At 42.8% G+C, this 14,780-nt stretch overlaps 2 protein-coding genes and 1 non-coding gene across 3 annotated transcripts; 2 read left to right on the plus strand and 1 right to left on the minus strand.

Moving 5' to 3' along the window:
• The first annotated feature begins 1,502 nt into the window (after window positions 1-1,502).
• Window positions 1,503-5,601, plus strand: LOC103709721 (GroES-like zinc-binding alcohol dehydrogenase family protein). The gene is given in 6 exon segments (XM_089928221.1): window positions 1,503-1,922; window positions 2,155-2,263; window positions 3,370-3,436; window positions 3,439-3,551; window positions 3,840-3,983; window positions 5,222-5,601. Coding segments are annotated over 6 exon segments (876 nt in total). The 5' UTR covers window positions 1,503-1,575; the 3' UTR covers window positions 5,318-5,601.
• Window positions 5,602-6,307: 706 nt separating this feature from the next.
• Window positions 6,308-6,379, minus strand: TRNAP-UGG (transfer RNA proline (anticodon UGG)). Its single transcript has one exon. It is a non-coding gene; the product is annotated as a tRNA-Pro (tRNA).
• Window positions 6,380-9,613: 3,234 nt separating this feature from the next.
• Window positions 9,614-13,139, plus strand: LOC149751064 (uncharacterized). The gene is made up of 3 exons (XM_089928056.1): window positions 9,614-12,355; window positions 12,461-12,817; window positions 13,062-13,139. Exons 1-3 carry the CDS (start codon window positions 9,614-9,616, stop codon window positions 13,137-13,139), a joined length of 3,177 nt encoding a protein of 1,058 aa, XP_089784182.1.
• Window positions 13,140-14,780: the final 1,641 nt, after the last annotated feature.

The raw sequence follows: 14,780 nt of genomic DNA on the forward strand, positions 1-14,780 counted from the left end.
TCTTGCATTCATACCATGTAGGCTGTGTTGATACGGTATTTGACAAGGCAACATCTTTAAATGCCTCAGATGTTATCACTTACCAAGAGGCAAGTCTTCCACATGGATCACTAGCCTAGCATTACAAGTATTTTAATTTCATATACAGCAAACTATTCACATGTATCACTACCCTAGTGTTTGCCTCATTAACTGAAATAGAATACCTAACATTGTAAGCAGCAGAATTCCATTTGCTGCAACATTTATTTCCATGCCACTCTGATTCATGTTACTATGAATCCTATCCTTGAATCAGAACCCAATCACTGCAAGAACTCAAACTAGGGCTACTTCAAGGCCTTGCTATAGAAAAGGTAACGGGAATTTCGTTGGCATGTAATAAGAAGAATTTTATCAGATTTCCCTATGCACAAGTCCCTAGTTGAGCATACATATGTTTTTCTATTCACATATATGCATGTACATGTCACAACCTAAGACCTCACCCGAAAAGACTAGTCGAAAGGTATTTTTTGGATTGCTTAGTTTTGTATAAATATTCAAGATCTCTTCGGCGAATAACTGATGTGGGACTAAATATATGTCCGCACGGGTTCTCAAATACTCCCCCCATTCAAGCCCTGACGCCCTTGTCAGGCTAAGAGTTCAATCCATTCAAATCTAATCATAAGCACCACGATCGATCTGTGGTTAGCCCTCATGAACCCGTGTTGCAGTCCTGGCTAAGAGTTCAATTCATTCAAATCTAATCATAAGCACCACGATCAGCCTGTGGTCAACCTCCATGAACCCGTGTTGCAGTGTCCTCTAGTCCATGTAGGCTATGGGTTGAGTTTGCTCTGATACCATTTGTCACAACCCAAGATCTTACTCAAAAAGGCCAGTCGAAAGATATTCTTTGGATTCCTTAGTTCTGTATAAGTACCCAAAATCTTCTCGACGAATAACTGATGTGAGACTAAATATACGCCCGCACGGGTTCTCACTGTACATATCCACGTACCAATACTAAAACAGCATAAGTTTTTGCTGTTTCTATTCCTAATTGATATGCATATACAAACTCAGAGTTTGGTCATTAAAATCCTAAAGAGCGCCTATATGAAGTCTCATTCAATTAGGTTTTTGGTTATCTCCTGCAGAGTCTGTAGAATGTTCTAATCCTTCCACAGAAGAACGAAGATCTACATTCAAGTACATCTTTATTGAGTTAAAATAAAAGAGGCTATATGAAGTCTCATTCAGGTAGCTTCTACGTTTTATACCAAATTTAGCCACGTGAGACGCGTCATTTTTATTGAGTTAATATAAAATCTGCTACGGCATTGCCGATATCGCGTACCTACAGTACTTTCGCAACCGTTCTTACATAGAACCCCTCGTCAGATGTTTATATTACTTTACGGTGCATGTGATGTTTCTTACCTATCGCAACCATTCGTGCATATAACCCCTCGTCATATGTTTATATTACTATACGGTGCATGTGATGTTTCTGCGCGAGGATTAATCTCTCCTCGAGTCCTCTTCCGGTCCCGACGAATTCCTAAAACCGCTCCACCCCTCGCTCTCATGGTCATGGAGGCTCTTGTCTGCCGGAACCTCGGAGACCCGACCGTCCCTCTCTCCGATGCCTCCCCGATCTCCGTCTCGGGATCCCACCCCGTCCCTGAGCTCACCTCCCCGACCACCGTGAGGGTTCGGATCCGGGCGACGAGCCTCAACTACGCCAACTACCTCTCGATACTCGGGAAGTACCAGGAGAAGCCCCCACTCCCCTTCATCCCTGGATCCGACTACTCCGGCATCGTCGAATCCGTCGGAGATCGCGTCTCCAGGTTCAAGGTTGGCGATAAAGTTTGCTCCTTTGCCTCCCTCGGGTCTTTCGCCGAGTTCATTGTGGCCGACGAGAAGGATTTGTGAGTATCTGTGTGTTGAGTATTTTCTGATGATGAAAATGCCTATGCATAATCATGAGGAGGCATAAAAATTTGTTCTTTAGCTCTTTTCTTTTGAATAGTTTGGTCAAAGTTCCCCTTTTTTCTTTTCAATTTACAATGGGTAAAATAACCTTGTCAATTAGAAGATTGATCACTACTGATGGATCTAATTGTAATTTACTTATTCGTTTACTGTCCATCGCTGAAAAAGATTTTTAGTGCCTGATGGATGCGACCTGGTTGCGGCTGGTGCTCTACCTGTTGCATTTGGTACTTCACATGTAGCACTTGTGCATAGGGCACAGCTGAAACCTGGTCAGGTATGTCCTTCCAATCTTTTGCTCTTATTCATTCTTTTACTGATTCAATATAATAACTTGATAGCCGAGCTACCGAAGTTTGCGATCTTTTTCATCTTCCTGAACTAAAGCATGGTAGAATTTAGTTTCAATTCTCCTTCTTGACCTTCACTTATACCAGGGGCATGTTTTTGTTGGAATTTTTTGATTATAGTTAATATTTTCTAAGAACATGTAGAACATTGTTGTGGGATGAACATACTTTGCTTGTTTGGTAGCATCCTGGATGCATTAAGGATGGTGTTTTCTTTGCTGTAACAAGTTTGTTTTGGAGAGAATTTTTCATGCTCCTGGACTTAGTTATACACAACCACCACATGCAAAGAAGGAATTTCTATCCAGAGTATGGCACCATGGACAGAAGTTTCATGCAAGATTCTGAAGCGGGTGCAGCCTTCAAATTTAATTATTTCCAGAGCATGTTTTTTCACAGAAAATTGACCACTTATGTCACTAGAAATGAAGAACCCCTTGATGCGAATTAATAGGATAAAATTGGAATTTCCAGAATTAAAAAGATGCTAGTATTTGTGCTTCAGCTATAAGGTACTTGCTTTATTGGTTATTCGGATCACCTTTCTTTTTGAGCATGCATTAGTGTTTTCAATCTCATAAGCTAAGAGTAGTGGATTCTAGTTAACATCTCAGCTTATTATGAATTGTTATCTTTTCTCCCCTTCACTTTAGTTTTTGATGTGTATCCAAGGATTTATGCAATCATATAAATTCAGTTCGCAGACCTGTCAGTGAACCGCTTTGACCCAGCTGTGGTTTTTTTTATTGTTCATTATCTTAATGAATTGGATTGGACCTAGTCCAATCTTTTCTCAAAAAAAAATATATATTCAGGTTCTGCAAATATATTTATTTGGGCCTGTAGCTCAGTGGTCACGAGTATATTTGCAACTTTAGGGTAGAAGGATCAACTGTTACATTTCAGACAAACAAGAAACTGCTATCTTATTTTTTCCTGCATAGATAAATTCTGAATAAGTTGCATTTGGTCAACAACATTGAAGATCCTCATAATTAGGCTGTTAATATTAATGAACATGACAACACTGCAGGTATTGCTTGTTCTTGGTGCAGCTGGCGGTGTTGGACTCTCAGCTGTACAGATAGGAAAAGTTTGTGGTGCAAACTTATGAAGGAAAGCATGAAGCTTCTAAACTGGGGAGCACATATTCTGGTCATTGGATTTGCAAGTGGTGAAGTTCCAGTTATCCCAGCTAATATTGCTCTTGTTAAGGTAGTCCCTATAAACCAATCACAAATACTGGATACAAGGTGCGGTGCATGTTTGAATAAAGCTATTTTTTTTTCTTCTCCTCTTTTTTGGCCATGGGGGTGGGAGGTGGAGGGCTTTTCATGGTTTACTATTTTGCTCATCTCTAAGTTTTATGATTTATTATGCAGTTATTCTTGTTCTTGTGCTCATACAAACTAAATTATGTCATATTTATAAAATTTGGACAAAAGTTTGCCTATAATATTTTATTTGATTGATGCTAACTTAATGGCGTGTAAAATGTGCTAGAACTGGACGGTTCATGGACTCTATTGGGGTAGCTACAAAATACATCAACCCCATGTCCTTGAAGACTCTCTCATGCAACTGCTCTCCTGGCTATCGAAGGGCCTGATAACCATCCACATCTCTCATACCTATAGTCTGTCAGAGGTCAGCAACTTATTTTAAACCTACAGTCTTGGCTGCAGCATAATTTTTACTACTCTAATTTTGTTTCTGCATCTGCATAATGCCCAGCGTAAGCTAACAGTTCTTATTTCTAAGTCAACTGTACATCCATTTCAAGCACAGTGTCTGACTAATATGACTGAATAGTCTTTCAGAAGAAGCATGCTTGCAGTTTGATGTGCTTATGGTAGTCTTTTTAATATCATTTACCCTTTGAATGTCATACTTCTATGGTTTATATTCATGATTATATAGCATATCCTTAATGTTTGCTTTAAATCTTGATGGTATGTTATGAGTGATGTCATCTGTGTAGATCATCGTTACAAGAGTATTACTGTCTTGTGATACTGCTGGACTAAGAATAAATCCACTGGATAATTTTTTTGAACAAGAAAATTTGGAATTAAAACTTGATTGTGATCACATACTTTGCATTTTAAAAACATAACTGTAGTATATCATATAACATGTTGTTTATTTTTATAATCCTCATCCCCGAATTGGGCTTGAGCTTGAATCCATCCAATCATTTAAAGCCTTCTTTGTTGCCCCATAGAATCTATTTTTCTTTTCGCATATAAGTGTGACTTCCATATTAACTTTTCTAGTCCTCCAAGAAGGAATCATTGTCTGTGTCGGTTTTTTGTATCATCCTTTAGCCAAGCCTGCCTCAATCTGGTGTCTAAAACAATCATCTTTTCATCAGTCTTTAAAGGAACTTTTGGTTAAGCAATAATAGAATCTAGTGTATACACAGAGTTGTTGGCTAGTGCCTTCACCTCGGAAAAAGGAACAACAAATCAAATTAATCAAGTTTTATCTTAGTATTCATAAATCAACATCAACTCAGGGGTACTCATTGGTTGCAAAATATTAGTGAAATCTGTTGCGTTTGTGGTGGTACTGTTGCTATAGTTTATTGTCATGATCAATCTGGTAAACTAAGAAAAATACAGAATAAAAGCACTTTATTATCCCTTTTATCACAAAATGGTAAAAAGCCATTACTAGTTTACCACCTTCATTAAGAGGACAAAACTGTGTATCCAAAATGATTTCAAATTGTGATGAAGTATGTTGTAGATAACCCTTTTCTTCTTTTGGTAGAATAGCTACGATAATATTTCTTTTATCCTTACATTTTTACTTCTGATAAATCTTTCTTATAACCATTGCAACTACTCACCTCATTTTCTTTTGCCCCTGTTTTTTGGCAGGCTAATCTTGCTTTTGCTGCTATCAAAGAAAGAAAGGCCATTGGTAAAGTGATGCTCGTCATTGAGAACTCCTCTGCAGGAAGATCAAAGCTTTGATGTCCACTTCATGAATCATAGGCAATGGTCATGAAGCTTTCTTGCTTGGAACCATGCTTAATTATATTTGTCCAACTGATAATTAGTAATGTAAATGAGAATCAAGACTCAAGATGGTGGCTTAAAACATTATGGGAGAAGCAGAAGCCACCGGTGAGAAATGGACCTCCATATATATATTAAACGCTATAAATCAACAAAAAGGAGTTGTCGACTTGGTGGCCTTCCCTATCTTTTCCCTAGAAATAAAAAATAATATGAATAAGAGGCATGTTTATCTTTGATGGGATGATGTCTTCCTATTTGTTCATTTTCGCTTAAATTATGCTATGGACTATTTCTAGTACTTCTTTCAGGGCTCCATTTGCTAGCTTCACGGATAATTTTATTACCTTTACGAGCAAGATTACGTCCCTCATTACGAGCTTGTACCCGATTACCTATGCCTTTAGACTAGAGCTGCTGTTTTATTTGAGAGCTTTTATGAACCATTTATATAAAATGGTTGAGACCTCCAAGAAATAATCTGTAATGTATGAGATTCTGTAATGTGTCAGCTTTTGGCCTTTGGATTTGGTTATAGCTGATAGTTTTGGTGGTAGCTTTTTTGGTTACATATTGGAGCTTTCCCTGGCCTCTCACAAAAATAATGCAAAATAATAATAAGAAGAAGTAGAATACGAAGGAAGAGCCAAACAAAGTTTAGAAGCCTAATCTCTAAGCTAGCTTGCTCAGCCGACCAACACAGTGATGGACTCAAAGTTATAAAGATTTTTCTTAGTCGGGAATGAATGCTGAAAAAAAGGGAATAGATTTATATATCAAGCAAAATTAGGTGATTAGAAAATTGTAACAAGAGTTGTCAAGAAAAAAGTTTAAGACTGACATGAAACTTTTCAAAATATATTAGTTCATATTGGCTAAGATAGCAAGAGTCTAGAGAAACAAAACAATTTTTTTAAAAACGAAATATATTAAATAATTCGATTCGGGGCGTTGCGAGAATCGAACTCGCGACCTCTCGCACCCAAAGCGAGAATCATACCACTAGACCAAACGCCCTTTGTTATTTTGGTATTCAACCAATATTTCATTAAAACCAAATATTATTTTTATTATTTAACCAAGAGTAACAACAGACTAAGCCGCTTTGATAAATAATTCAACTGAAACCTAACCCAACCTCTATTTGGTCGAGTTGGTCATGTTATAAACGACACCATTCATCTAGTAAACTAACTTGATATGCTTAAATAAATTTAACCTGATTAAACTTTTAACCGATATTAAATATTAATTTCTTTTTTAACAAACATAATGCCATATATAAATTTTTAAACATTACCTCCACAAGTAACTGTATTCAATTAGAGATAAATGAGTTAGTCGTGTCAACATGTTTATAACCCAATAAAATTTTGTCTAATCTAAAGCTATTTGATTTCACATCAGCTGGTAAGAAGATTAGGTATCCTATTGCCACCCTCGATGCTAGTCCATCTAGCCCTACAAATTTCCTTACTTTCAAACTCATCTACTTTTTTATTGGAGAGGGATGCTAGTCACTAGCTTCATTGTATCACTTGGCAAGTTTATGTGCTTTGATCAAGCAAAATTAGGTGATTAGACAAATAATGCCACTCAAGAGCAGAATTCCCACCAATAATAAGGATATATTGATAGAAAATCTTTGAAGCCAGCTTAGTTTTCATAGAAACACTATTATCTAACAAATTCTTTGCTCTGATTGGAGCGACTAGCATCGTGGCAAGTTGCAGTGAATAAAATGAATAACTGAACCGACAAAAATGAAGGAGCTAAAGATCGGCCAACAACTTTCAAGACCGTAATTGTTCATTTATTTGGAAAATAATATACTTGTTTGCACCTATACTTGCTTTAAAATTTAGACGGATAGTTGGTGTTGGGAGAAATAATAACGTAATTAACGATTCATGGATCTCTACAATTCTACTCGTATGTTATCCTTAAGCTGCTAATTATGAGACTCTAAAAGGTGAAGTGGTTCAGGATTTGATGGTGGCTGGAGAAAGGACGTAGGAAAGAACATTCATTGAGCAGTGAATTGGAGGTGAGCTTAGTTCCCACATATTCTCTCTAGTGATCCCCTTGGGCGGCTTAGCTGATAGAATTGGATAGGATGGCCGTAGTGGATAGAGAGTTAGCGTCACTGAACTTGTACACTTCTTAAATGTTCTTCAGAGCGGCAGAGGGATATCTAGAAGGTAGGTGTTCGTTCAAAAGTGGTCCTTTTTTCTCTAAAAATTAGTAGTTTGAGGTCGACTACTATGCAAAAGGACTCTTCATAGTAGAGGTAGTGTCATACCATTACCACCTCATTGTGATTAGTGTATAGAAACAAAAGAATCCATCGACTATGTGCTTTTTAGTGTCCCATAGTAGTATAGATTTGGAGCCAAGCTTGCAGTTATTTGTTGTTATCTTTACGCCTTTGGAATTTGGATAATTTTATCTAGTCTATTAAGCATGACAGCCTTAGAAGATATGTTGATCCTAGGCATGTCTCATTTTTCCATATTTCCTATCATATATGGTTAGTTAGAAATAAGAGACGCTTTGAGAATACTGATGAAAGCCCATGAGTTGTTGTGTTGAGAGCTCTACACTATTCCTTGGACTTTATGCAGGCCAATTTATTGGAGGGATTGATGGGTGTTAGGAAAATCTAGAGTTTCTCTTATTCCAATCTTGCTTCCCATGTGATTTACTTAACTTAGGAATCTAGAGCTCTAATTTTCTAAAAATCAACAATGATGGCAGTGTAAGGAACAAGGGACAAATTGGTGGAGCAAGCTTTATCATTCCAAAACAGCAGGAGGCTCTTCCTTGTGTGATGTAAAGGTCCTATTGGCTGAACTAAGGGCTGCAAGGGAGAGCTTGGCATATGCCATTACTCGCCTAAAGGTAGATAACATTGTATTAGAAGGAGACTCGAGAATAGTTATTTCCTGGATCTCTACACAAGCTCCGCATTTAGGAGCTTAATCATCCATTGATGATGGATATTTAGAGACTTAAATCGAACATCAGCATATTTTCATAAAAGCTAATTGGATAACCGACTGGGTGGTTTCCTATGTAGCTGATCACAATGGATCTGATCTTTAGAATACCTCCTCTATATTATTGGGTTACCTCCGACGTATGTTGATGATGGATGCAACTCGGTGTATTTATTTAATGGCTTTGTGAAGCAGTCGGATCAATACATACACACACACACAAAAAAAAAAAAAAAAAAAAAAAAAAATTCTGGACTGACAAGTGATGACCAAATCAAAGGATGTGATCAAATAAGTGCTATTGCCCGTTGTCCCCTGTATATAGAAACTATTATATTATCATAGTTCGGAATCACTTCAGTAGGTGAACACAAATTAAATTTGGTTTATGTCAAGTGCAAACCACTTACTCACCCAATCAATAGATTTTTGTACTACTTGGGTTAACTCCAGCACCTACAGACCAGCCTAGCTGATCAAAACCAACATATGAGTTGGTAAATATGTTTTTTTTTAAAAAAAAAATCCTCCGCAAAATTTTGAACAAGTGTTATTTTTCTAGTTCCAAAAAAAATTATGTTATTTACAATGTCAACCTTCAAAACTTGTTTTAGATACTCGAGATAGTTTTTAACGCTTCAACTTTTTGCCGAGGGCTGAAAGGGTGCCACAGCCAAGGAAACAAAGAGCATGTTCGATGAGGTGCACAAGATAATGACTCATCCTTTCCATAAAGAATACCATGAAATATAGACCATTACAAAGAATGCCCCTGCCAACGTAATCGAGGCATCACATAAATGTATTTTTGTTCTGATACCATATTGAAATCATCACTTGTCCTAAAAGCTCAAGCTAATAGGATGAGATAGATTTATTTATATATTTTATATTTTCTTACAGATTACAAGATTATCCCGTCACATTGTATTCCTTCTCTCAGCTGCCAAACTAGATAACCAATCAACCATTCAAAACCATCACAGAAAGACGCGAGTCAAAATAAAGGGTTGTGAAAACAGTAGCCTGATTAGATAGGGCCTTAGCGTCCCCAGATTGGATCCTTCAATTTCCCACGAGTAGGGTCACTCACCTCCCTCGGATTGCCTCGGATCACTGCCCTCTGCTACTCTCTACATCATCGAGTCCCACCCACCACAGCCCCTTCCGCTTTGAGAAGGTTTGGCTGTCGTACCCCCAGTCCTGGGACATTGTCCGCGACGCGTGGCGGATCCCGGTACACGGGGATGCCATGCAGCGGGTTTCGCGCAAACTTGAGTTGACCAAGAGGCGCTTGCGCCGTTGGAACCGTGAGGTTGTGGGTAATATTTTCCGGCGTTTGGAGGTGATAGAGACCTCGATCGCTGAGCTACAAAGGAAGGAAGACCTAGGGGGCGTGCTTCCGGAGGACGATATGGTTGACCTTCGGGGCCTACTTGCGACTCATCATTCGCTGCTACGGCAACACGAGGTCTTCTGGAGACAGAAATCTCGGGTGAAGTGGGTAAGCGAGGGTGACCGTAACACTAGCTTCTTTCATCGGACGACAGTCATCCGGCGACGTCGGAGCATGATCCATTCCCTGCACGATAGGTCCGGCCAGCGGGTGGAGGGTGAGCCTGCCATTCGACAGGTCTTGCTTGATTTCTTCCGCGCTAGATGGACAGAGGATGAGGGGGCCTATGATGGTCACTACCCCCTCCGGGTGGACGAGGGTATTGGAGAGGTCGAGTGCGCATCTTTGATCCGACCGGTTATGGCACAGGAGGTGCATGAGGCGGTCTGGGCCTTGGCAGCAGACAAGGCCCCGGGACCCGATGGTTTCCCCCCTTTCTTCTTCCGGCATTATTGGGGTATTATCCGACCAGCAGTGGTGGAGGCCATCCAGTGCTTCTTTACCCAGGCTGCGATGCCTGAGGATTGGAAGGCCACCTTCATCACGCTTATGCCTAAGCGTCAGGATGCGGATGAGCCTTGTCACTTTAGGCCCATTAGCCTGTGTACAACCTTATACAAGGTTGTGGCAAGGATTTTGGTGGGCAGGATGAAGCCCCTTTTACCTGGCATTATTAGTCAGGAACAGGGGGCTTTTGTAGCTGGTAGAAATATTTCTCACAATGTTATGTTAGCCCAGGAAATGATGTGGGATCTTCGGCGGGCTTCGGAGCGGCACAGCTTGATGGCAGTCAAGCTGGACATGGAGCGGGCTTACGACAGGATCAGGTGGAGTTTCCTTCAGCGGGTACTGGAGGAGCACGGCTTCCCCAGGCAGTGGATTGGATGGATTATGGGGTGTGTCCGGGGGCCAAAGTTTTCTATCTTGGTCAACGGCACTCCATCGATTTTCTTCGAGTCCACGATGGGATTACGACAGGGATGTCCCTTATCCCCTTATTTGTTTATCATCTGTGCGGATATTTTATCCCGTGCTTTGCAGGGAGCGTGTGCCAGCCGGGAGCTGGAGGCCTATGTGCCAGCACCGGGGGCCCGCCCTATATCCCATTTACTTTTTGCTGATGACTGTCTTCTCTTGGCCAGGGCACGGATTTCAGAGGCACGGGTCCTACGCAGGGTGGTGGCAGACTATTGCGTGGCGTCCGGTCAAAGAGTAAACTTCCTCAAGTCGGCTATCTTCTTCAGCCCCAGCACAGAGAGCGGCGTCAGACAGGAGATCAGAGGGATACTGCAGGTACCGGAGCAGGAGGGGACGCTGACCTACCTTGGCGTCCCTATCACGGGTCGGAGGCTACGGGTGGCCGAGTGCTTGGGCTTGGTGCAGCGGGTCCAGAGCAGGCTGGAGGGATGGAGGGCATCTTCCCTATCCATGATGGGGAGAGTGACATTGGTCATAGCAGTGCTGGGATCTATTCCGGTGTACCTTATGGCCAACACAGTAGTTCCGAAGACGATTCTGTTGAGGATCGAACGCCTTCTTCGGAGCTTTCTGTGGGGGTCATATAGTGGAGGCCATGGAGTGCATTTGGTAGCGTGGGAGCAGGTCTGCCTTCCTACTAGCGAGGGTGGTCTAGGGGTGCAGTCCCTCGTTCAGAGGCGTGAGGCACTCATTGCCCGGCACGCGGCCCAGTTTGTGTTAGCGCCACACAGTTTCTGGAGTCAGGTGATGGCAGCCAGATATGGTCGGGGGGCCTCATCAGTAGCACGGACCGGTCGACGAGTCTCCTTCATGTGGCGCGAGATCGGGAGGTATTTGCCATCAGTTGCAGCACACACCAGGTGGTTGATCGGCGATGGCCAGAGTATTGATGTGACCAGTGATTCGTGGGTGGACACCCTTCCCCTGAGTCGCTGGCCGACCATGGTAGATGCAGAGGCAGTGGAGGGGCTACGGGTGTGCGATCTCCTAGCACCAGGAGGGGCAGAGTGGGATGAGGCCAGGTTACGGCTGCTCTTCGGAGTACATCTGGCTGTGAGGATTCGGTCTCTCCCGCTTCCAGGTTGTGGGGGGCCGGATGTCAGGGTATGGGGCACTTCGAGCCGGGCCGGTGTTAGACTGGGAGACCTATCCCGTGCCATTCAGCCAGAGCACGAGCCGGGGTCAGATTGCGCTTGGATCTGGAGGTCCGGCCTCCACCCGAGGGCAGCTCTCTTTTTGTGGAAGGTGTTCTGGGACCGCCTTCCGACGAGAGCAGTGTTGAGCAGGCGTGGCTGGGGGATCCCTGCGGAGTGCGGGACGTGCGGAGCTGAGGAGACAGTGGACCATGTGCTCTTTGAGTGTACTTGGGCGATGTCGACATGGCAGTGTACAGGGATCCCGCAGGGGGCCCGATGTGCGCGGATTCAGTTCCTTAGTATGATGCGGCAGTGGCTAGCGAGTCCGCAGACTCATGAGGAGGGTATCAGAGCGACTTGCACGGCCCTTCAGATCTGGCTGGCAAGGAATGCTCGTACTCTCGGCCAGCGTAGGGTGTCACCGAGGTTTGTAGCAGAGTTTGCTCGAGCACAGGCCACGGAGATCAGCCATAACCCTTCCACAGTTAGACCTTTGACAGCTCGGGACACCTGGGGTTCCCCCCTTGCTCCGGCAGCTCCTCAGACGGTGTTTTTCACCTGGGAGCCCCCACCCCCGTGCTTCCTCAAGGTCAACTTTGATGGGTCTGTGTTGGATGGCGGCTCGAGAGGTGGTGCAGGTTTTGTCATACGGGACCCGCAGTCCAGAGTTGTGGCTGCAGGCGGCTGCCGCTTGTTCGCTACATCAGTCCCGGGAGCTGAGCTGCACGCTGCCTGGGCGGGGATTCGACATGCACGGGCGATGATGCGGACCAGCCCGATTATTCTGGAGGGCGACTCAGCTACCGTTATTGGATGGATTCAGCAGGGGTTGAGGGGTGAGAGCTCAGACCACCCCTTGATCCGCGACATAGTCAGGATGATGAGAGATGGGGGGGCCACCCAGGCCATGCATGTATTTTGGGAGGCCAATGGGGTGGCTGATTGGGTAGCCGCCTATGCGGCCCACCATTCGGGTTACGCCCTTTGGTCAGGGGAGGGGGAGTTGCCTTTGGCACTCCGTGAGATATTGTATTTTGATCTTATTGGGTGTATTCATACACGGTCTGTATGAAGCACCCGTTTCAGCAAAAAAAAAAAAAAAAAAAAAAAAAACAGTAGCCTGACTAACCTAACATTGCCGTCTCGACCGATGTCGGGCAATTTTACCAAGAAATTCTTTGATGTAACAGGTAGAGCACCCGCAAGCAGCAGCAAAAGAACCAATCTTCGATGTAAAAGTAGCTGTTTTTCTGATCCTCGTGTTCTGATGATCTGTTCCCCCAACCCTCTTTCATTCTATATAGTGTTTTTTTTTATTCTTATTTTTTAAATTTGGTGTAAACCCTCTAAAGCCCTTTCTAGTTATTTGATCCAAGTTTTTGTTTTCATGAATCGATTAGGTTTCAATCAACCCAGAATCGATAAACCAGGACTAGCAAACAGCGAGCTTATGACGTTATATAAGGACTCCCACCTACTTAGGTAGGCGGATGCTTGTTTAAGAATGGAAGGAAAAGCTTGTACATTGCCGGTGCTCTACTTTTTACATCAAAAAATTTTGTGGCGCTCCTCCTGCGCTCGGGGTGGCGGAGTGTACCCTTCTCCATAGCCACCACGGCTGCCTCCGCCGCCGCCCCGTCCTCTGCCTCCTCCGCCTCTACCGGCCCGGCCTCCTCCCCACTGGCCGGAGGACGGAGCTCTGAGCTGCGCCTCCCTATAGTAATCACCACCGCCACGCTTCGACATCCAGCTGCCGAGTTCAAAGTAGAAGACAACGTACAGAGAATGGTAGAGGAAACGCCAGAGAGTTGGAGAACTAGTGCATTGGACGGGGAGAGAACAAGTGGGTCAAGCCGTATATAGCACCGGAGAGAGCACAAGTTATTTGTGACGACTTACCATCAATAGCTCTTTGGGTCAAGAGAAGATCTGCGGCTCCCTGGCGCATATAAAATCTTCGGTAGGCATTCTGCTCTCATCCACGCAATGATGACAGTCATTTATTTATGACGACTTACCATAAATGACTTCTTGCGTCAAGAGAAGATCTCCGACTTCCTGGCACTTATGAAATCTCCAGTGCGCCTCATTAATCTCGTTTGCTGCCCATCCAACATTTTGGGGCAAAACTGCAATGATTATTTCTCCTACCGTGTTTCAGGCTGATTTTTGATAATTTTCAAGTTCAAAAAAATTAAATATAAATCTTAATTATTTCCTACTTCCACGTGAAAATATAGCTCGACTTACTTTCAACTCCAATTATTCGGAGCAGCATCGTACTTGCCGTTCAGCATGTATTAAATACTCTCTAACCGACAGCAGGCAGCAATAATTTCAGTCGATAAATGAAACCGCATGTTAACCTGTTCCTTTCGGACATTTTTTCTATTTTAAATAATTTACACGGGCATATCATGATTATTCTCATAGATCTAATTTTCCAGTGTTTTTGTTCTAATCATTGTTTTTAATATTGGGTTTTCTGCAGATATTGCTTCTGCTTCAATCATTGCAACATGAGAAGAACCAAAAAAAAAGGGGGTAGTGATAGATATTGCCATGATATGCCTGTCTGGGACAATTTTCAAGTTATTATGGCGTATGATAGGCATTACTTTTTGAAAATGGTTTCGTCTTCGCCTAGTCATAGACAGCTTGAGTGCTCGGTGTTTGCTTACTTGGGGATTGATGAGAGTTCCTTCTAAATTTCAGCGGCATGAGTGGGTTGTCTTGACCAGGTAAACAGGCCCATATGGCTTGTTGTCAGGGATGCTCGCCATTGTGCAGCCGATCAAACCAAAACGCAACATAGACAGCCAAAGCTGTCATAATACTTTTATGGTTGTTTGTTTCTCTAAAGCAAAGGTTTGGAAGCCCTCTTTGTGCATTTCATTACAAGTCATCAA

This window comes from Phoenix dactylifera, chromosome 17, assembly GCF_051530095.1.
Source record: "Phoenix dactylifera cultivar Ajwa chromosome 17, Ajwa_hap1_PhDact_Kaust_v1.1, whole genome shotgun sequence".
Classification (NCBI taxonomy): Eukaryota; Viridiplantae; Streptophyta; class Magnoliopsida; order Arecales; family Arecaceae; genus Phoenix; species Phoenix dactylifera.

Coding starts and splice junctions, on each gene's coding strand:
- LOC149751064 (XM_089928056.1), top strand. CDS start 9,614: ATGCAGCGGGTTTCGCGCAAACTTGAGTTGACCAAGAGGCGCTTGCGC. Junction 12,356..12,460: donor TCAGCCATAACCCTTCCACA/GTTAGACCTTTG, acceptor TGCTTCCTCAAG/GTCAACTTTGATGGGTCTGT. Junction 12,818..13,061: donor CCAATGGGGTGGCTGATTGG/GTAGCCGCCTAT, acceptor TTGATGTAACAG/GTAGAGCACCCGCAAGCAGC.